Source organism: Onychomys torridus, chromosome 4, assembly GCF_903995425.1.
Source record: "Onychomys torridus chromosome 4, mOncTor1.1, whole genome shotgun sequence".
In the NCBI taxonomy this organism is placed as follows: Eukaryota; Metazoa; Chordata; class Mammalia; order Rodentia; family Cricetidae; genus Onychomys; species Onychomys torridus.
The window spans coordinates 146,807,043-146,830,788 of record NC_050446.1 but is presented as its reverse complement, the minus strand read 5'-3'; the positions used below and the strand labels follow the sequence as shown (position 1 = coordinate 146,830,788).

At 37.3% G+C, this 23,746-nt stretch overlaps 1 protein-coding gene across 2 annotated transcripts in view; it reads left to right on the top strand.

Annotated features, from left to right (window-relative positions):
• Positions 1–23,746, top strand: part of Xrn2 (5'-3' exoribonuclease 2) — a 78,572-nt gene that overhangs the window by 16,432 nt on the left and 38,394 nt on the right. For both annotated transcript variants that reach the window (XM_036184562.1, XM_036184563.1), the window contains 11 exons: positions 421–495; positions 580–713; positions 812–869; positions 953–1,060; positions 5,507–5,551; positions 10,030–10,161; positions 12,401–12,519; positions 15,242–15,377; positions 19,547–19,654; positions 19,746–19,835; positions 20,388–20,460. In XM_036184562.1, the coding sequence (XP_036040455.1) occupies positions 421–495; positions 580–713; positions 812–869; positions 953–1,060; positions 5,507–5,551; positions 10,030–10,161; positions 12,401–12,519; positions 15,242–15,377; positions 19,547–19,654; positions 19,746–19,835; positions 20,388–20,460 (1,078 nt within the window). The remainder of the gene's footprint in view (positions 1–420; positions 496–579; positions 714–811; positions 870–952; positions 1,061–5,506; positions 5,552–10,029; positions 10,162–12,400; positions 12,520–15,241; positions 15,378–19,546; positions 19,655–19,745; positions 19,836–20,387; positions 20,461–23,746) is intronic.

Sequence of the window (23,746 nt, the reverse complement as noted above, 5' to 3'; positions counted from 1 at the left end):
GTATGTGTATGGTACTCTGGAACTAGAGTTACAAGTTGTGAGCTTACAGATGTGGATACTGGAAACTGAACTTGGATTCACTGAAAGAACATGAAATGCTCTTAACCACTGAGCCATCTCTCCAACTCCTTTTACATTTTCTAAGAGTTTTAAAAATATTCTAGAATATAAAAGAATATTCATCTGTATGTGTCTCCCCAAAAGTAAAATATGCACTGCTGGCCCTTCATACCAAATAGTTGCTTACCTCTGGTCTAGATGTGATTATTTTTAAATGGTTTGGTAAGCTGTTTGAATTTAGTACTTAAAATAAATAATTAAATGGGGTCTTACATTAAGAAAAAAAAAAACTAAAATTTGTGTGGCTAGAAAAAATTGCAGGCTTTAGAGTGGGCATAATGTGCGCTGTCTTTCTTACAGCATGATGAACTTGCAGATAGTCTGCCTTGTGCAGAAGGGGAGTTTATCTTCCTTCGGCTGAATGTCCTCCGAGAGGTGCGTTTCAGTGGGTATTGGAACTGGCATTCCTCAAACATGTTCTTTTCATTGTTTTGATGTCAGCATCTCTTTTTGTTGTAGTATCTGGAAAGAGAACTTACCATGGCCAGCTTACCATTCCCATTTGATGTGGAGAGGAGCATTGATGACTGGGTGTTCATGTGCTTTTTTGTGGGCAATGATTTCCTTCCTCACTTGCCGTCTTTAGAGATTAGGTATGTGTATCTGTGGAATGGTTCAATGACTGTGTCAGCCTTCTTGACTTTGCAGAGCCCAGTGGTCCTAATGAATAATGTTTGTCTCCTGGTGGCAGGGAAGGTGCAATTGATCGTTTGGTTAACATATACAAAAACGTGGTACACAAAACTGGGGTAAGTTTATTCTTGAGTAATTTAAAAAAAGAAATATTTGGTTTTCTAAGAAGATCATTTTACATGTATTTTATCACTTACAGGGTTACCTTACAGAAAGTGGTTATGTCAATCTGCAAAGAGTACAGATGATCATGTTAGCAGTTGGTGAAGTTGAGGATAGCATTTTTAAAAAGAGAAAAGATGATGAGGTAAATACATTGCAGTAGCTAAAATTGTTCCTCTCTCTCATAGGCTGTGATGTACTTTTTACCTGTCTGTGTTGTAATACCACTGTAATGTGTCGTCACTTACATAACTCCAAGCTTGGTACTTGGTTATTTTATAAAGGCTGTGATCCTTGCTGTGTGGAACTGTGTATTGTACATTATTTGTGTTATGTTGCAGTTTTTCTCTTCTTAATCTTATTTAGGATATAAATTTAAAACTAGCTAAAATATGACTGCCATGTTTTATAGGAACTATTTGTACTCTAAAAAACAGGGTAAGGCCTAGGAGTTTGTATTCTAGGAATCCAGGTGTAGGATATGAATCGGATGGCTTCAGCTAGGGAAGAATGATGGAAGAATGTAGGTTTTGTGGAGGATGTTAGCTCTTAGAAGGAAGAGGAAGGAACTAAACCAAAAAATCAAGCACTTGGAAGTTGATTATTTAAGACTGGCAAGTGGTATAGAGAAGTCCAGATTTCTATCCTAGGCGTTTGGTGTATGTTGACTCCATTCACTGTGATAGCAAAGCAAATACTGTGGGGTATAGGAGATGGGGTGAGAGACTAGATACAACTGACATTCATTTTGGAGAAAAGTATGAGGGACTATGGGATGCCTGACATGGAAAGTTTTGAAAACAATTTTAGGACCTTGGTTGATGGGAGGAGGTACTTTAAACCATGAGTGGTAATGTGGGAATGGGAAATTCTATGGGAGCTTGTGTGGAATGAAAGTGCCCTGTAAGAGCTTGGGAAACATTGACCATTAGTAAGAAAGAGGAACCAGTCTAGAGAGGTAGAAGGAGATCCCTAAGTAGAAAAGAAGCTGCAGGTTAGAGTGACTAAGTAATGCCACCTAGCCCTTGCCAGGGATGTAAAGCCTCAGGAAGCTCATGGGCTGGAGCAGCAGCAGCCTGGAGTCAGAGTGATTGGAGATTGATTATAGGGGAAGCAAAGGGGACAAGAATAGGGGAATAAGCTGATAGTAGCTTCTTATAGAGAAAGCAATCCTTTTGTAAGCTGATTTTGTAAAAAGACACATGGCTGTATTGAACAAACAGCAAGTAATAATTGTATTGTTTCTGTTTTCTTCAACTCTTTATACCACAATTCTGTTCTCTTAGTTTTAGGACCTTGGGCCTCTCTTAAGTAATAATATTAGTTGACTAAGTGACTAAGTAAGCATTCTTTCCAACTGAGTTGTTTTCTTCAGGTATCCACTGGAGCAGCTGTTTTGGAGTTGGGGTGTTGTGTGTGTGTGTGTGTGTGTGTGTGTGTGTGTGTGTGTGTGTGTGTGTTTGACTGTGTATCTTCAACACTTAACAGTTTTATCCCTTTATTGCTATTTATACTTAACAAAAAATAACGAATACTCTGTTACAGCCTGATATAAAAATACCCATGTAAGAATAGTCTTTTTATGTGGCTTTAGCAGATGCTATATCATTAAATATTGATGATAACTTAGCATTGAAGGGGAAGGGATTTGATTTCTACCTAAGTGTTTCAGACTTAATATGATTTCTGACTGACCTAGTGACCTTGGTGTTCCTGAAGTCATATTGTTTTTCCCTGTGTATGGAAACAGGAAATACCAGAATTTCATTATGAAACTTCTAGAAAATGTGTTTATAGCTTTTGATACATTCATAAAGGTGTTCATAGCACATAAAAATTAAAGATCAATAAGGTTCACACCAGCAGTATGTTGTTCTGTTTATGTGTGACTACTTAGAGCCATATGTTCATCAGACAGTAGAATGGAAGGCTTCAGAAAAGGATACATTAGTAATTATTAAAATTGAGCCATTAAGCCAAAATTGTTGCTGTTTAGTTTATGAGCTTTGGTATTCCTTACTATGAGCCCAGCTATGAGCCAGTGTTTTTTTTGTTTGTTTGTTTGTTTGTTTGTTTTTTTTGAGCTGAGGATCGAACCCCAGGCCTAGCGCTTGCTAGGCAAGTGCTCTACCACTGAGCTAAATCCCCACTCCTGAGCCAGTGTTTTGATTGCTAGTGATAAGGCAGCAACAGAACAAAACAAAACACCAAGATAAAACCAGACAAAAATTTCTGCCTTCTGAGAGCTTGCATTCTTTAGGGGAAGATGGACAGCGAACACAGTAACCAGCTGAACCATGTAATGTGGTAGAGTTTTAAATGCCATTAAGATAAAAAACAAAACAAAACTAAACAAAACAAAAAGCAGCTGAAACAGTATCTGGACAAGTGGTAATGACAAGATTGCAGTTCTAGAACTCACAGTGAGGCTTTACTGACAAATGAGTGTGAATAAAGACATGAAGAATGTAGAGAAGTATGCCATGTAGATATTTAAAGGAAGCGCTTTAAACCCATAGATCAGCAGTGCCAAGGCTCTGGACAGGAGCTGCCTTGTATGTACACTGAACAGCAAGGAGGAAGTAGTGTGTGGTAGGAGCAGAGGAGGCAAAGCAGGTGAGAGTATTAGTGTGAAGTCCCAAAAAGTGATGGAGGGCCAGGTCTAGTGCCCTTATAGGCCATTTTTAGAACTTAGCTTTATTATGCATCAGTGGATGATTCTGGATAGAAAACTGGCAAGATATGACTTTCTATCTGCCTTGTTTTGATTAACTACGGAGGGCAGAGTTTTGAAAGTGGTGTCAACAGGGCTGGCTACTGGGCTAAATGCAGGTTGTAAAAGAGAAATGAGGTGTCAAGAATAACCCCAGGCTACTTCCAAGCAGCTAGAAAGTGTTTGGAACAGCTCCTCTAAGAAAGGTTAGGGTGCAGGAAGGTCTTAGAGGTGGAAGTAAGAATTCCATTTTGGACATGTTTAGTTCAAAGTACCCAGATGGAGATTTTGAAGGAGGGGAGGTGCTGGTTATTAGCATATAGATCTTATTTAAAGCCAAGAGAGCAGGTGTTCATTCCCATGAGAAGAGAGAAGTGAAGAAGTCCCAAGTACTGGGCCCAAGGGAACAGTAACATTGAGCAAAGGCTGGAAGCAAGACTAGGGGAAAGCCAGGTGAAGAGTGTGACTCAAGGAAGTTCTGAAGAGTGACAGATTTCACAGTCTACAGCCTAGATTTTGAAGAGAGAGAGAGGAGGAAAGCTTGGTTAGAGAAGTTAGTGAGGGAACCAGCTACATAGCTCAGTGGCTAAAGGTACTTGCAGCCAAGCCTGATGGACTGTCATTTGGTTTCTGAACCCCACATGGTAAGAGAGAACAGACTCTGGCAAGTTGTTCTCTGACTTTTCTGTGCGCACACACACATGCACACACAATCCCTTATACTTCTCTCTCTGGTGTAAATTAAAAAAAGACATTACCAAGATATAGCTGAATACGTAGAGTGCTTAACTCACATGGAAGAAGCCCTAAGTTGGATTTCCAGAACCACAGAAAGAAATCAAAGAGGAAGAAATCAACAGTTTCCATACCATTGGAGGTTTCATAGCCTTATCCTTAGGTGTATGCTTTGTTAAACCCCTCTCCTGAGCTGGAGTGGTGTGGTGGTGCACACCTTTAATTCCAGTAGAGGCAGGTGGATCTATGAGTTCCAGGACAGCCTGGGCTACACAAGGAGACTGTCTTGAAAAACAACAAAACTCCTCTCCTGGCAGAAAGCACTAACTTCAGATCTCTTTAAAGTTTTGCATTGTGCTTAGAATAATGCACTGAGGGTGGCCACCAGTACTGTACCTGCTGGCTTCTGGTTTAGGCTGCAGCAGCAGCCATCGCCATTTTAGTTGTTTTACTTTGTTGAACATGGGTGTGCACACCTGTAGAATGGACTGTTGTTAATGAGCAGCAATATCAGCCTCACATCCGAGAGAGTTGAAATCATGGCTGCCCTTTGAGAACAGGGAGAAAGAACCCTACCCCGTGTATAAACCTGGCCCAGAAGAAACAGTGAATCTGAATCCCCTCTTTTTTGTGGATAACTTTTTGGAAGTAGGGGTTAGTGTTTGTGGAATCCCACTTCTTTTTTGCTTGCTATTTGTGTTAGAGTTAGGAGTGGTTAGCCTTTAGTATGTAACTGAGTGTTTTTATTCAAGTATCTTGTGGAGGTTTTAAATGGTAATTATATTTAACAATTTAATATTCGTTGATTTCGTATTTGTATTTTCTCCATATTGAAAAGCTTATTCTATCTAGTGTAAAACTTAGATCTTTGTCATAGTTCTTTCATTTTTCCTGAAATGTATTTTTAAGATCCTAAAACTTTAAGAACAATTTATTTTTATCTAAAATCAGTCTTTCTGCTCATCTAGAATTCTGATAAACGGGGCTTTGTATATATAGTATGATGCCTAGTTTAGTTAGGTATCCAGATTATTGCTATCTTCCTTTAAAACTTAAATGGTCTTTCAAATCACTCCTGCTAATGTTTAACTCTGACATTTTTGTGTAATTATTTGACAGAATATGTGGATTTTATACTTTTAGGACAGTTTTAGAAGACGACAGAAAGAAAAAAGAAAGAGGATGAAGGTGAGTTTTAATTAATTTCATGAGATTGGTCATAGCTTAACTTTTTTTGGGGACATTATTCATTGCAATAACTTCCTTATTCAGGCAAGAATGTCCATATCCAGCCTGCTGTCTTAGAGCTAGCAAAAGAATACTGGGGTCCACGTGTGCATGTGTGCGAGTGTGTGTTGAGATAGAGAATATATCTATGTGTCTAGCCCAAGTTGGTCTTGAGCTCTTAACCCTCTTGCCTTATTCTTCCAAGTGCAAAGGACTATTTGTATGTGATATTATACACAGTCACTATTTCTTTTGTTTGTTTGCTTGCTTGCTTGCTTGCTTGTTTTTGCAAGACAGGGTTTCTTTGTGTAGCTTTGCACCTTTCCTGGATCTCACTCTGTAGACCAGGCTGGCCTCGAACTCAGATCCACCTGGCTTTGCCTCCCAAGTGCTTGAGATTAAAGGCACGAGCCACCACCACCCGGTGACTGGTTCATTTTTAAAGAAGCCTTTCCTAAGCTTTGGAGTCTGGGGTTCTACCTGATGGACAGGAAGTGGGCAGCTATTAGAATTGTTTGTAACAATTAGATGTTTTTTTTTGAATAAGAATAGCTGACCCTTTGCATCTTTTTGGAAGTTACTGTACACATTTTCTCTTCCCTCATCTTTGTCAGATTCTAATCCTCTTAGAATGTGACCTTCTTAACTTTTTTTTCTTGCTCTGAAATCTCCTCAGACTCCTCAATCTCTTCAGAATTCAGTTCTGTCTTGGTTTTGGTCTAATTTTGACCATCTAGCTTTCCCCTGCTATCTTCTAAGTTCACCTGTTGTGCTATTTAATGTTTGCTTCATTTGTACTTCCAATTGTATTCCTGCTTTTGTTGTGCCCCCCTGTCATATGCATGGCCTCCCTGGTTGGTTTTGCTCCTAGTATTGATCAGTCCTTTCTTTTAACTATGCTGCTGCTTGTCTTATGCAATTGTGTAATACTTTATAGTCACTTCACTTTTTTTTTTTCTTTACCAGATGGATTTTCAAACTTGTTACTTGTTCTATGTTTTATAAGAACTGAGCAGTATCTGGAAACTAAAGGGAGAAATGTTAAGTTGCTTACCATTGCATTTGGATTCAAGAGCACTGTCTTAGGGTTGCTATGATGAAACACCATGGCCAAAAAGCAACTAGGAAAGCATTTATTTCACTCAGAGTTTCACATAAACAGTTCATCATCAGAAGCAATGAAGGCAGGGACCTGTATATTGGTGAAATTATTAAGGCCACTCCACGTAGTTAAAAAGGAGGTTTATTTTGTGGGGTAACTTACAAATGAAGGGGTAGGTTGCAGGGTCTGGCAAAGGTATAGGGCAATCCGGCGGTGTTCTCTGGAGAACTCTGCTCGGTCTCTTCCTGCGTCCCGTGTCCTGGAACCAGGAGCGTCCCCTCCTCCTGCTCCTCGGTCTTCCGCTCCCTCCTCTGCCCCGCCTTGTGGGCGTGATCATTACTGAAGCCTCAATGGGGGTTGGAACTTCCAGGCCAATGCTGGGATGGCTACCCACTACATCTCCCCCTTTTGTCTAAATAAGAAAGTTCTAACCTAATACAAGACTATACACAAAGAGATGGTTATCAAATATTGTCCAGGAGTAATGAGGGATAATGACTTAGATAAGTTGGAATTACAATAAGTGCAAACAATATCAAGCAAAAAACACATAGTAAAATCCAGGGAAGTCTAGAGCGTGGGTAGGTGGCATGTTACAGAGATCATTCCAAAAGGTATCCTATCCTAAAGAACCTGAGTCTAATACATAATATATTCTATCTAAGATATTATATATGTATATATACTAAGTTGTAACTATAACTGCTAATCTCCAACCTCATCAAAGACCTGAGAAGGAATATAATAATACCTGAGAAATGGGAGAAGGACGCAAGCAACTTTCGGGAGTCTTGCAAGAGTAGACAGAGACAGCTAGCAGCCTGGACAGTCATCTAACGTTTCTCAGTATCGTTGGTGCATTCAAATTGGCTACAGGCCTAGAGTATCTGACAGACCATTTCAGAAGCAGGAATTCTGAAAGACCATCTTACCCTGTCTTGGCAAAGTACAGTGGTCGCTTTCCTTGTGTCCCACTTGTCCAGAAAGGACAGCATTTGTACTGTCAGCAGTTGAGGCAAGGGCAGTTCTTTGCCCAGTAGGCCATTTTGTGCCAAGAAGACAAACTTCCAAAGGAAATGTCTTAGAAGCCCAACATTCTCTCGGGATCAAATTGGTGCTGCCAGGAGCAATTGTGTCTCACGTCAACAGAATTCTAAATTATTTAAATGCCATATTCTCTAGGTCCATGAAGTGGTTGAAGATTACCTGTCCATCTGACCTATGTATTTATAAATCTGGATAACCTAACTAACATAATTATAGAGGTGACAAGCATAGGTGACAATAACTCTGTCTCATCTACCTAAACAACCTAAGGACTGTTAGTGTTCTATCCATTAAATACTCATATTTATTATCAATAAAAGCAATTTTGGGTACAAGCTTGTTTTGTAAATTCTGGTTAGCAGATTCCAGAGAGAGAATCTTTTTATGTAAGTCCTCATTGCTATCTTTTAAAACCTGTAATTCCTGGTTAGCAGATTCCAGAAAGAGAATCTTTTTCTGTAAGTCTTAATTGCTATCTTTTAAAACCTGTAATTCCTGGTTAGCAGATTCCAGAAAGAGAATCTTTTTCTGTAAGCCTTCATTGTTATCTTTTAAAACTTGTAAATCTTGGTTAGCAGATTCCAGAGAGAGAATCTTTTTATGTAAGTCCTGGTCAGCAGATTCCATAGACAGAATCTTTTTCTGTAAGCCTTCATTGCTAACTTTTAAAGCCTGTATCAGTCCCAATAATGACTCATCTTTGTTCTTACTATTAAACCAGTGTTTGAACACTGTGTGAATTATTACAATGAATGTCAAAATGGTACAGGCCAGATATGTCTTAGGGAGGTCGTATATTTCCAGGAAAATGTCATTCATCATACAGGCAAAAAGGTTTTTAAATTCTTATGAGGTAATGTTGTCAGCCATATTACAAGAATTACTCAAGATTTGTTAGTCAGTTTTAAGGTGTAAAATTATCAAGTACTTTTACTTGAAAGAAGCTTACCTTTCCGTGGTTTTGGGGGGTGCAGTAGCACTTTTCAGCCAGCAGGAGGCGTTGGTATAGCTCCAAAGCAAGGCTTGCTAGCGACCTTGGCTGGCGGCAGCTGAAGGCAGGAGCCAAGGTGGCGGGGAGCCGGCACTCAGGGAGGAGTGGGAATGCCTCACTCACAGCGGTTTTCGCTGGTTTGGGGGCTAAGCCAGGGAACTGAGACCGGACTTGCTGTTCCCTTTTTCGGGAATGGGACCGTGTAGGCGTCCCCTGGTTAAATGGAACTTTGCAGGCGGGTTTAGGTGCCCGCCAGCCGCTAGCCGGGAGGCTGAGGGAGGGAGCCGCCTGGGCCTTTGGAATTTGCCCCACGTTGGGCGCCAGATATTGGTGAAATTATTAAGGCCACTCCACGTAGTTAAAAGGGAGGTTTATTTTGTGGGGTAACTTACAAATGAAGGGGTAAGTTGTAGGGTCTGGCAAAGGTATAGGGCAATCCGGCGGTGTTCTCTGGAGAACTCTGCTCGGTCTCTTCCTGCGTCCCGTGTCCTGGAACCAGGAGCGCCCCCTCCTCCTGCTCCTCGGTCTTCCGCTCCCTCCTCTGCCCCGCCTTGTGGGCGTGATCATTACTGAAGCCTCAATGGGGGTTGGAACTTCCAGGCCAATGCTGGGATGGCTACCCACTACACCTCTAGGCAGAGCTGATGCAGCTCTGCTTTCTTGCAGAACCCAAGACCACCAGCTCAGAGGTGGCATCACCTACAATGAGCTGGGCCCTCCCCCATCAGTCACTAATTAAGAAAATGCTCTGCAGCTGGATTTTGTGGGGGGCATTTTCTCAATTGAGGTTCGTTCTTTTCAGATGACTCTAGCTGGGTCAAATTGACATAAAATGCACAAGCACTTAGATTGTGAGAGAGACATGTATGATTTCTATCATGTATATTATTCTCTGTTAATATCTGCTTTATCAGTCAGCCATAGCTGTTAAAGCCCTAATTATAGTTCTACTTAATAAGAAATAAAAAGCCTAGTTGTAACAGTATGAGTAAATAAAAGTTGTTTTACTGTTTTTAAAAATATGTATATTGTTATTTTTCTCACCTGAATTATAGTTTGTGTGTTTTCTAAAATTGTGAACAAGCCTTAATATGAGACTTAAAATGACTCTAGGGCAAGTTATTAAGTATTATAGACCATTGCTTATAAGGTATAAGTAACCTTGTAATGTTTTTGGAAATCTAGGGGTGTTCAGTGAGTTTAATAGTAAAGCACTTAAAATGAGGACTATTCCATTATCCTCTTTGCTGCCTGTCACTAACTGTGTTATAATTGAATTTTACTTTTATTTTATCTTAGAGAGATCAACCAGCTTTTACTCCTACTGGAATATTAACACCTCATGCCTTGGGTTCAAGAAATTCACCAGGTTGTCATGTAGCCAGTAATCCAAGACAGGCGGCCTATGAAATGAGGATGCATGGTAACTCTGTAAGTGGCTTGTTTCTATGTGTGGTGTTGCATGATGAATATTCGGTTCCTTTTAGAATCGTGTCTGTGGATCTTATCATTTTGTCTAAGTTTTTTTATTTTTGGCATTTTTTTTCCAGCATCCTGTGTCTCAGAATATTTTTAACTTTATAAAATCTATCTTTATCAAGATGAAAACCACTAAATGAAGTGAAAGAAAAGTATATAGGATAGTCAATACAAGTTAATATAAAGAGATAGCTAAGTGGCTATATGGTATTCCGATACTACATGGACTCTAGCTGCTTGTCTCTATCACAAAGAACTAAGTGGTGGTTGGTACTAAAAATATGGCTGGGATATCCAAATGTCTCAAGGCCTAGGCTAGAGAGGACAGTGACTTTTGCTCTCTTATTTTTACTTCTCCTTGGGACCAGTTATGAGCTTTTGCCGTTTGTTTCTTACCTTTACGAATTTGGGTAGTAAAGGATACCTTAAAATATCTTTTCAAAACTGTTCCGTGCTTAATTGAACCATGAAGATCTAGTCATTGAGGAGTATCTTTTGATAGCCTAAGAAATACTGCATTTTGAAAAGCATACAACTTCTCTATACTTGGATAGTTAATATGAATGTCACCCAAATAGATAAGGCTGAAATAATAGTGATTATTTACTGGTTGATTAACAACTTGTGCTAGGGGACAAAATGCTAGTCAGTAATCTTTGACACACATGATTTAATACTTGTTATATCATCTAAAGAGAACATCATCATCAGTGTATGGTGAAACTTACAGAGAGAGGTTCAATTGCTCAAGGCCATGCATGCCTCCAGTAGAGGTTGATCTTGGTATGGCGACTCCGATCTGTCTGTCTGATAATGCCTCTCTCATTTTCCAAATACAAAGATACCTTTCTTCGCTGGTTTGTTTAGACACTGAGGGTATGTGTTTTTAAAGGAAATTCTTTAGTAATTATTATGCGTCTGTGTATGATATGTGTCTGGAGCGGTGCTGTGAATCATCATGCACTATGGAAGTCATAGGACAGTATTTAGAGTTGGTTTTTACCTTTCACATTTATTTTTAAAGACAGAGTCTCACTATGTAGCCCTGGCTGGTAATCATTGCGTAGACCAGGCTAGTCTCAAACTCACAGACTCTGGGATTGAAGGCATGTGTCGACTTTTCATTTGAGAGGTGTGTGGGTTGAACTCGGATTCTTGGGCTGGTGCCACACATGCTTTACTCACAGAGCCATCCCAGCTTTGGGTACACATTGCTCTGAACAAAGCTGACATCCATCTTTGCAAAGGAAAGCACTTTTAGTTCTGTGTGAAGTATAGCTTAACTTTTCTTGGTGTGTAGTGTGAACTGTCTTTTTTTTGCTCTAGTATCATTAAAGCCTTGAGAGCCTTGTGAGCTCTCAATTTAAAGTAATTCATTTTTACTTAAAATAGCTAATCTGCATGATTAACAGAAAGAAAGCTTAACTATGAAAGTGTTTTCATGACAATTTTGGTCATTTATCATAACTGTAATTTCAAAAGATTTTTTAAAATTTAATTAAATGTTAAAATATTTAGGGTCTTATTATTCAAATTCTTTGAATTTGGTACAAAGGAAAACTAATAGCTTAAAGTATCATCCAAGTTTTTGTACTACTAATAAAAAAATCTCCATTTTTCTATTTTATATATTGAATTTTAAAACAATGCATATAAAATAATTTGACAGTTTTCAAATGGAGTCTCATTAAATTGCTGCTTTCCAGGGTGGTTGGGTATGACTGAACACTTACTGTTTGAAGGCACTCTCATGAGCTTTGTGTGATGTATGTATGTGTGTCATTGTTGTAGTACAGATAATATATACCATATTTATAATTTTTCCTTCAGAGGTGTTTTTTTTTTTTTAATTTTACTGTTTGATAGTAGAAAATGATTTTGAATTCATAATACCAGGAAACTACCAAAGGAAATCAAGATTCAAGTGGAATACTTTTTTTATGTCTGTTAAACTATTGTTCTCTTAAAACACATTTTGTCCTAATAATTCTTTGGCGTTTGAACATAGAAAGTTTGGTACCTTTCTGGATTTCTTGGGAACAGGGCTGGTGTAGGACAAGGCATACTTTTGCTCTCTGTTTAATAGCTTTAAAAACTTTCAGCATGAAATTCTGTGTGGTAGATGTTTAGCAATATCTTCTTGTGTAAAATGAATAATGAAATTCTTCTGTAATGTCATAATTGTCTGCAGAGTCCCTCAGTGTCTCCTAATACAAGTTTTGCATCTGATGGCTCTCCATCTCCACTAGCAGGAATTAAGAGAAAGGCAGAAGACAGTGACAGTGAGCCTGAGCCAGAAGATAACGTCAGGTAAAGCCGCTTTTTTGGTAGCACTTTGTTAGCAAATTGCTGAAATAGATATGGTCTAATTAATGCTATTTAGCTTAGAGCAGCAATGCCTTCAGATACTTGCCTGTGATCTTTTTATCCAGCAGTAATTAATGTGGAGAGTTAGAATAGTCACTAATTCCAGGGAGATGTGTAAGCTATTGCTGTTAAACCCAAGTATCTAGATTAGTATGCAGGCAGCTTTCTGTCTTCCAAGCCACTTTCCCCTCTGAGACCAAGCACTAGATTGGCTAGGCACGAATGTTTAGCTCCAATGATGTGATCTGAATGTTACTATTTGGAGATTAAATTTTCAAGTTGCTTAACCTAGAAAGTTCAGATGCATTTGGACAATAACATAGTTTGCTTTTAGTATTCTCAACTGAAAAGCAGAAGTCATTTTAAGATATAAATATATATTTTTTAAAAGAACTACAGGATTGCATATGTACAATTTTGTTTCGTGGCATAGGAGTTTCCTTTTAACTGCATACTTAAATTTTATAGTGGGAAACTTTGATTCTGTAATTGGTTCAGACTTGAAATCATTATATAAAAAGATTACCAGGGGTTGGGGATTTAGCTCAGTGGTAGAGCGCTTGCCTAGCAAGTGCAAGGCCCTGGGTTCGATCCTCAGCTCTGGCAAAAAAAAAAAAAAAAAAAAAAAAAAGATTACTAGCCTTTCCTATACCTAAGTCCAGATTACCCTGTGTTCCCTTTACAAAAGGTTAACTATTTAAAACACTGTAGCCCACTAAGAATTTAGGAAAATGGTATCTTTCAAAGTTCAGCAAGTCATGCTTCTTGCACAGGAGATAAAATGTGGGGATTCTTACAATTCATGTGTAAACTTCATGTGTAGGTCATATATGACTTTATTTTCCTAGTATCCTTTACTATTGGATCAGTGGGAAAAAATATCAGCTCAATGAATAGCCATGAGATAAACATTTATTTAATCTAACTCTGGTCTCTGCCATCTCTGTTACTTTGGGTTTCCATCCTAGAAATTTTCTTTTATATTTGATTTTTTTAAAATGTGTTTTCACCTGGATATATATCTGTGTACCATGTGTGTGCCTGGTACCTGTAGAGGTAAGAAGAGGACGTCAAATCCCTGGAAAATGGAGTGAGAGGCGGTGGTTGGGTGCTGGAATTTGAACCCAGTCTTCTGGAAGAGCAGCCAGTGTGCTCTTAACCTCTGAGCTATCTCTCCTCTGAGCTCTTTCCAAACACCCCGCCTCTTTTTTTTTTTTTTTTTTAAACACAAGGCACTGAGTAACCTAGATTTGTGTGGAACTTGCTTTGTAGACCAGGCTGATCTTGAACTGACAGAGATATGCCTGCTTCTGCCTTTCTAGGACTAAAGGCATATGCCATCTTACCCAGCTAGATTGTTTTTATCATGTAGCTGTAATGATAAACACTGGTTTAATAGGTAACTTGATTTGTTCAGTCATTTATTGTTTCATGGATCCCAGGGATATTCAGGCTTCTATCAAGAAATGGTTGAGGCTCTTAGCATTTGTTTCATTTGTACTTTCATGTAAACCAGGAGAGGCCATTTCTTCTAGTTCTGTGAGTCTTTTTGTTTTTGATAGTTTGGGAGGATAGTGTGTTCTCTGCAGTTACTGTGTTAAAGTCTGAAACACGAAAAAGCTTTAATGGGGAACGACTTGATGTTCTTAGTCTAACTTAATTTTTTGAAAGTGTTAGTTTATTCTTTTTCCTTTAATAAAGTCTTTAAATCTTTTAAAGAATAAAAATACAAAACAACACATTTTGAGGGGGCTAAAAGTTTGATTGTGGGGCTGGAGAGATAGATCAGGAGTTAAGAGCATGGGCTGCTCCTGCAGAGGACCTGGGTTTCATTCCCAATATTCATATGGCAGCTAACAACTGTAACTCCAATTCCAGAGGATCCAATACCTGTGGTCATGAGACATGCATATGGTGCTCAGTCATGCATGTAAGAACACACACATAAAGTTTAAGATGTGATTGTGCATTTTCAATATTTATGATAATTAGTGAATTAATTGACCTGCTTCTAGGTTGTAACAGAACATAAATGAGGAGAATAGGGATATGAAGGGGAGGGGATGCAGAAATAAATCTCTGTCTCTAGTAAGACATCAGAACTCTGTGTTGCAAGAGGGATGAGGCAAGCAAGGATGGAGAGAACAGGAATGCACATAATCTCTGCCCACATGCTTCCTAGATTATTGTATGCCTTTTTGTTTAACCTTTAAAATACCATTTTAAAATGTCTTAACTTTCTTCATATGGTTTAATGTATTGTGATGAACTTTGAAATATAAAATGTCTTCAATATTTTAATCTTAGAACATAGTTTTATAATTATTACACAATTAATGAAGATAAGGGAAGCAGTATTAAGATTGGCACAAACAAGTATAATACATTTACTCAATAAATAGTTATCCTCTCTTTTTTAAAAATGTTGTTCTATAATGGCCTTACCATAGTCAATATTTGGGTTTCTGATACTTAATTATTATGGATAAATGCTGAAAGTGGAGTTCATCATTTTAGAAAGTCAAATGAATCTCTGTTAGCTTTCTGTTCAGCTCCTTCAATTTCCCTTAGACATTAAATATAAATTGATTTATGTTGGGAATCAGTAAACAATCTAGCCGCAGATGTATTAATTCAGCATAAACTTACTTCATCTGTTTTTTAGGTTATGGGAAGCTGGTTGGAAGCAACGATACTACAAGAACAAATTTGATGTAGACGCAGCTGATGAGAAATTCCGACGTAAGGTTGTCCAGTCCTATGTTGAAGGACTGTGCTGGGTTCTTCGATATTATTACCAGGTACCAAAAGAATTTTTCCTCCTAAGTTTTTGCAGTCATTTTAGAAAACTAGTAATTTCTATAATTGTACATAATGTTGAATATCCTTAGATAAAATCCACAGTTGTTATTTAAAACTTCTGATTAAAAATTGCCATGAATAATATTTTAAAGACTTGGAAGTTCTTTAGGAATTACTATATCAGTAAAATTTGGTTTTGTTATGTTAAAGGATTTTAGGATCAGAGTGTGAGTTGGTCTTTAAGATGATTAAAGATTTACTGGGGTTCTGGTTTGTTTGTTTAAATAGAGTTTAAAAATAACTGAGTATTTGACAGTCACTAAGTAAAGAAAGAATGTTGTGAGATGTCTTTCTGTATGCTGTAAATATATGTTATTCCCATTGGTTGATAAATAAGCTGCTTTGGCCTATGACAAGGCAGGCAGGAAATCCAAGGAGAGAGACAGGGAAGAGAAAGGTGGAGTCTTAAGAGACGCCAGCTGCCGCCCAAAGGAAAGGAAGATACCAACAGACTGGTAACACCATGGCCACGTGGCGACTTACAGATTAATAAAACTGGGTTAAGTTATAATAGCTGGCTAACAAAAAGCCTTCTATAGGCCATACAATTGATAATTAATATAAGCCTCTGTATATTTACTTGGGTGTGAGCGGCTACAGGACCAGGTGGACACTGGAGAAACTTTCCAACTACAAAAGGATACAGTGTAAACCATACCAATAGAAATTTGAAAGGATTTGATTATAACACCTCTCCTATTACATGAAATAGAATATTGAGCCTTTTGTGAATTGGTTTTATTTGAGGTTAGAAGCTTGAGATTGGAAAGAAGTGTCATCAAATATATTTTAAGGATAAATATCTTAGCCTGTTGTCGTTTTATTTAATTGTTGCTGCCTTTTAAGCCACATTTGTCCGAATCAGCAACTACAACTCCACTGTTGTAGCAGCAGTTAGGCCGCAAGGGCCGTAGCCTGTTCCCCCAGGCTCCGACTCTTGCAAAGCTATAAAGGGAATTTGACTAAACCTCTGTCCCTCTAAAGAACTCAAGATTCAAAGGTTAAGGTGGAATTCTGCTCTTCAGAATAGCAAGTAGATCACCTCCTCTCCTTGCTCACATCCTCCAAAAAGCCCCTGTGCTTCTCCTAGCCTCTTACTTAAAAAACCTTCTCCACCTGGCTCCTCCCTACCACTTCCTGTCAGTTAGTTGCTGACTCAGCCTCCTGACTTCAAGTGAATTTTATTTAATTAAACACATCTTTGCATCATCAAACAAATGTTCCAGAGCATAAACAAAAGTAACACACCTTAAAATAATATTCTGTAACATTCCCCCTTTTTGTCTAAACAAAAAAATGAAAGCTTTTAACATAAGAATGTGTACAATAAGAACAATTATCAAATAAAGGTTACATTCACGAGTAATGACTTCTAGTTCATTTGTGTCTGGCAAATTAAAAGAAAATATTCTATTATCTATCTTACCTTAATGAATCTAAAGTTTTATACCTAATTTTCTCTCTATCATAACTAAGGAAAACTGCAACTATAACTATCGTCTTCAATTCCATCAGAAACCCCAGAAGGATATGTTATTTGAGTAAACAAAAAGTGCATTGCAGACAACTTCCAAAACTCTAACAATGACAGAGACATCAGACTGCCTAGACAGTCACCCCAAGTTCCTTCTGTAACATTGGGGCATCCATCTTTAGCCTGGCTCATAGTATCTGGCAGACTTATAAGTGAAGCAGGAACTTTGACGGACTGTCCTGACTTGTTTTGGCAAAGTTCACCAGTCACTTTATTCTATGTCCTACAGAATATCTGACAGACTCTTCTGTAAAGTAGGAATTTTGAAAGACTATCCTGCTTTGTTTTGGCAAAGTTCAACAGTCTTTTTCCTGTGTCCATGTCCTGCATGTCCAGTCTGCACAACACATTGTCAGCAGTCAAAGGCAAGAACAGTTACTTTGCCCAGTGGCTAACCTTGCCACAATGAAAGCAAACTCCAGAAGGAGTTTCTTCAATGCCCATCATCTCTGAAGTACATTATGCTGCCAGGAGCAGATGTGTCTCATTGTCATGAAAAATCTTAAGAAAACATTTTACAGTTGGGGATTTAGCTCAGTGGTAGAGCACTTGCCTAGCAAGCACAAGGCCCTGGGTTCGATACTCAGCTCCAAAAAGAAGAAAAAAAAACATTTTAAATGCCATATTCTATAGGTCCTTGAAAGGTTTGAAAACTGTCTATTTAAAATATATCTATATGATCTGGAAAGCATACCTAACATCTACAAATTTATTGTTATAAATGACTAACTGCTAACCCATATTTGTGATTATTCTATGTAGTTTATAATAGCTTTCAAAAAATAGAACTTTACCTTATACTTTTAAATGAACTGCTAGGTACTGTACCTTAAACAAGAATAGAAACACACATACAATATGTTGTAACAAAAATTATCTTAAAATTTTATCAATATACAAAAATTCTTTAAACAAGATTAGAAATATATACAGTGTAACAAAAATAACTTTAAATTTCTATCAATATTCTATATTCCCCCAAATGATAACAAACATCCATAACTTACCAAATAACCCAAAACCACTCACCCTATCTTTTGGGAATGTGGGCATAGTATTCTCCAGACTGCATCCTGCTTTCTGTCCAGACTGCATCCTGCTTTCTGTAGGTCAAGTATCTTTAGAGTCCCAGAGAAAATTTTAGATAATAACCTAAGTCCTGGGAAGACCTGCAGTAATCTTTGCTTATAGATATCATCTGTCAAGGTTTGGGAGGTCTCCCTTGATCACGCCTGATCCATATTATCCCTGAAGGAATCCACAGCCTCACATCTCCTGTGGAAACAAAACTCCAAAGCATTTTTGATTTCCATTTGACAAATATATTGTTTTATTTGTTTTTCAAAGTTAAGATAAACCTAAAGTATCTAGGTTGGTTCAGTTTTGCAGTCTTGTTCACAAGCCTATGTCTGCCACCAGCTGTCATTTGTTCAACAGCATTTTAAAAAAAAATTTAAAAATCAACACAATAACATACAGGATCCAGACTCCCTATGTATTTCCCATCTCTATGTGGCTTTTAATTTTTTATTATTTTACTTCTCTGTTTAAAGACTTTATTATTTTTAAACTATTTCTTTCTTTGACTGTCCATACCCCCTTTCTTTCTTTCTTAAGCCTACACACATTTGGTCCGGTCAGAGGTTTGTGACCAAGAACTGCATTAAACCTTTCCTAGCGCTCTAGAATGCTGATGCTTGCACTATAGCAGGCATTTTTACTTAGGTTTTTGTTCCTACTTAACTTACTGGCTCCTCAAAAGGCTTGCCAGCAGGTAGAAACTCTTAAAGGAGCTGTATCCTCTTTTTTTTTTTAAAGCTTTCTTAGGCACTGTGGAAATTCAAGCCCCAGGTTGAGCACCAAAATGTTATTGGTTGTTTTGTACTCTTTTAGGGGGCCTGCCACCCAGCTCCCCCTAAAATCATAGGGAGATGTATTCTTACTTTTAAATGCCTGGCCTTAGTTTGGCTTGTTTCTTGACAGCTTTCTTTAAAAAATTATCCCATTTACCTTTTACCTCTGGGCCTTTCCCGTTCTCTTACTTCTGTAAATCTTACTATTTCTCCATGGCTTGCTGTGTAGCTGGATGGCACGACTCCTCCTTCTCTGGGTACCCTTCTTCTCCCAGATTTCTCTTTCTATATATTCTCTCTGTCTGCCAGCCCCACCTATTCTTTCTCCTGCCTTGCTATTGGCTGTTTTGTTCTTTATTATTAGACCATCAGATGTTTTAATCAGGCAAAGTATAGCTTCACAGAGTTAAACAAATGCAACGTAAACAAAAACAGCACATCTTAAAATACTCTACAACATAGCCCATTTGTGTTTGTGAATATAAAGTTTGATGTTAACTACTGATTATTAAGACGTTTTACCATATTTTTTAGGTAAAGGAACCACTGATATGAAGCAGACAATTAAATAGTATTTTGAACTCAGAAAAATTAATGAGTGGAGTATATATCAGAAGTTGTATTTTACAAATAGGATATTATAGACTAATAGTCATAATTAATTTTTTACCACATTCATCATTAAGAGTATTTTGCTTTTATTTGTCATTAATGATTTTAGGGCTGTGCTTCCTGGAAGTGGTATTATCCATTCCATTATGCACCATTTGCCTCAGACTTTGAAGGTATTGCAGACATGTCTTCTGAATTTGAGAAGGGCACAAAACCGGTAAGCTTCAAGTTGATGAAAAAAAAAAAATAGGAATTTGAATTGAACCAAAGTTTGGAGTCTTTAACCTTAACTTTTCCCTCTCTTGCAGTTTAAGCCACTGGAACAACTCATGGGGGTCTTTCCAGCTGCAAGTGGTAACTTTCTACCTCCATCATGGCGGAAGCTCATGAGTGATCCTGTAAGTCTCAGTGTTTTCAAATGTGTTGAAACAAGTAACTTTTTGTGACAGGGAACTTACTTTGAAGCCCTGGAATTCTCTCTGTAGACCAGGCTAGCCTTGAACTCACAGAGATACGACTCTGATTTCCCAGTACCAGAATTAAAGTTGTGAGTCACTGTGCCCTGCGTAACTATTTCTGTTTGTTTCATTCCTATATAATGACCTCAAACTTTCTATCTGACTTACCTAAATTACCCCTAAGCTTGGTTTTTGGTGCTAGTTAAAAAGTGAGACCCAGCCAGGAAGTAGGAAATGTTGAGTAACTAAACCCTTCACTGCATGCATGTAACCCATAATTATCAGTTCTAAAACTCTTTTTCTTTGTTTAAATAAAGTTTTTAATTTTGTTTCACTATACCTGGTATTAGTAATCTCATACTTTAGCATTTAGAGAAAAATACACCTAATTTCCTCATTAAAGATTGATGAATTGAACAAGAGTCCTATTACATTTCTTTGTATCGAGGCACATGGCTTTTGTTTTTGAGTCTTTTACTTTCTCCCTGACAGGATTCTAGTATAATTGACTTCTATCCTGAAGATTTTGCTATTGATTTGAATGGGAAGAAGTATGCATGGCAAGGTAAAATCTAGATATTCATTTGTTTTTGTTTACTTCTGTTGTTTTGTTTTGTTTTTTGAGATAGAGTTTCTCTGTAGCCCTGGCTGTCATGGAACTAGCTCTGTAGATCAGACTGGCCTCAAAAGGTGTGTGCCATCACTGCCTGTCATGTTTACAGTTTTTATAAAGAATTTTATTAATAAAGTTATTTTCTTATTATCTATTAAAGAATATTAATGAAGAATTCTGGAAACCATACTTATTTTCATAACTACATGCTTAGTGGATATATCTACTCAATTCATGATTGTCAATGATTGATAGTAATTTTAATAGTAACATTATAGTAATAGTAACTTGTTGAAATAGGTTAAAATTGCAGGTATAGTGTCCTTTGTGGCTTTTTTGTTTAGTCAGCAGTCCATTGTCACCTTGTGAAGCTGCTGAGAAAGAGTCATGTCCATTTGGGGTTATACTGTGGTAACTTGCAAAAAATATACTAGAAACTCAACACTTGACAATCATTTGTTTTGTCTGTTTATAAATTCCTTGTGTAAATAGAGTTTGTAGGAAAGGCAATTTTTAAGATTCATACTAAATTTAAGATGTTATTCACTACTCAGCACATGCCGATCATTGAATATAAAACAATAAAAAAGTCCTTCACCAAAGATTTCCTTTCAGCAAATCGTGACAATTTCTTGTGCTGTACACTTTTTTAGGCTTCTAAGCTCATAACTGTGAGACAGAGGGGCATATGAAACAATTACGGTTCGAAGGGCTGGGACATAGCTCAGTGGTAGATCATTTGCTTGGCATGTACAAGTGACTTTGATCTACATCAGCCTCCCAACACTCCCCCTCTCCCCTAATGCTGTCCTTGGAAATATTAAGAGATTTGGTGGGCGGGGAGGTGGAGGAGGGGGTTGGTTTAAATAGTAGTGATAATTTCATATTACTTTAAGGATAATGGAAAATGCACCCTACTAATTGGGACTACGTAAAATGTGTTTGTCACATATAAATGGATTAGACTCTCAGGAGGTGTTTTGTTTTTTTTAAAGATTTATTTATTTATTATGTACACAGAAGAGGGCACCAGATCTCATTCAGATGGTTGTGAGCCACCAGGTGGTGCTGGGAATTGAACTCAGGACCTCTGGAAGAACAGTCAGTGCTCTTAACCTGAGCCATCTCTCCAGCCCTCTCAGGTTTTTGAGGGAACTTTGTGGAGGATGTTTTAATTAAGGAGAAGGGGCATAAGAAAATGGATGAGTAATAAAATTAATAGGTAAATATATTTGTTTATTAAATACATAATTCAGTCCTTGCTTAGGTTTACTAAATAAAAACTTAAATATATAAACATATAGATTACTTGCCAACTTATATTATTATAGTTACAGTATTTCTATCAGTGACAAAGAATCTTCTCAACATAGTCATTCCAGGGTGAAGATAAAATAATGCTCAACAGTTTGGAATTTCCTCACATCCTTGCCAATATTTTTCCCTTGGATTTTTTTTTAAGAGCTGCCCTAATAACTATGAAGTGGTAACTCACAATAGCTTTTATTTACATTTTTCTGATGATAGTAATAGTGAGCATGTTTTCATATGCCTTTTGAGCATTTATATCCTTAAAGAAATGTCTTCAAATCCGTTAAGTTGGATTGGGTTTTAGTTGTTGCATTAGCATGAAACATTAATACTATTTGATGTAATGTTTTTTTAATATATTTTCTCCATTTCTGTGGGCTATCTTTTCATTTTTGTTATAATGTCCATTAATGTCAGAAACATTTAAATTTTGGTGGTCTACTTTATTTATTTTGCTTGTCTTTGACATCATATTCAGGAAATCATTTGCTAAGTCCAATATCATGAATCTGCCTGTTTTCTTTTAAAATTTTTACAATTTTAGTTCTTTTATTTCAATCTTCAGAGTCTTATTTTGACTTAATATTTGTATATGGTGTAAGGTAAGGATCTAATCTTATTCATTCATATGTGGATATTGACTTTTTTAATGTATCAATTGTTAGTTACAAAGACTTTTTCATATTGGCTGGTCTTGGTATTCTTTGTTGCAAATCATTTGGCTATTAATCTAGTCCATTGGTCTTTATATCTGTTTTTATGCTGGAACTATTTTATTCTTGCTCAGATTTTTCTAGGGTATTTTGAGTCTATATTAATTATTATTACTGTGACAAAATACTTGACAAAAACAACCCAAGAAAGGAAGGGTTTATTTTGGTTCATGACTTGAGGGACCTAGTCTAACACATAGGGAACGCATGGCAGTGGGAAACATGAAGTATCTGGTTACTGTCACTTAAGTCAGAAAGCAGAAAGAGTGCTCAGCTGGCTTCGTTTTGTAATTGGGAACCCCAGCCATTAAGATTGAGCTGCCCACATTCAGAAAAGTTCTTCCCTTCTCATTTAAACATCTGTGGAAACACCTATACAAATATACTTAAAAGTGTGTCTCCTAGGTGGTTCCAAATCCAGTCAAATTGAAAGTGAAGATTAACCATCAGGAGGTCTCTTGGAAAGTTTTATGTTTTAGGATGGTTTAAATATCAGGTTTTTTTAAAACAATTATTTCTTTGTATTTTATGTATCAACTTACATTAATATTTTCACTTAGATGCCATCCATAGTAAAAAAAAATTGATGTGAAATTTAGTACTATTAAAAAATACATTTTAAGCTGGGTGATGGTGGTACATGTCCTTAATCCCAGCACTCAAGAGGGAGAGGCTGTTGGATCTCTAGAGCTGTTGTACAGAGAAACCCTGTCTTGAAAAACCAAACAAAAGGGAAAAAATAGTTTTAAACACACTTTTAAAACTTAGTGGAAGTAATGTCAATATATTACTTGGTAAAATTCTTGCCCAGGTTGATTATATCTTAAAAATGATAGGAAGAGAAATGTAGTTGGGTACTTTTTTAAAAAAACTTTTTGAGTATGTGTACTTTGAACACATCATATGTAATTTAACAGTAATATTATGATTTTATAAAATTTGTTATATTATGTAATAGTTTTTTATTGTTTTATATATGTGAACAGACAACTTAGGTAATTTGGTCAAAATTTTATGGTAGCAAAACCAAGATCTGGTCACCTAGGGAGTCTGGCTCTAGAGGAGCTCTATTGAAGTGATTCTGTCTGAACAGAAGCTGAGACTGTATCGGTGGATGTGAGGATCAGAAGAGGCAGTATGTGGACTAGAGCGTCCATAGATGAGCTATCTGCTCTTCCTGCTTTTATCACCAGCACACTGCTGTTAGCCATTTC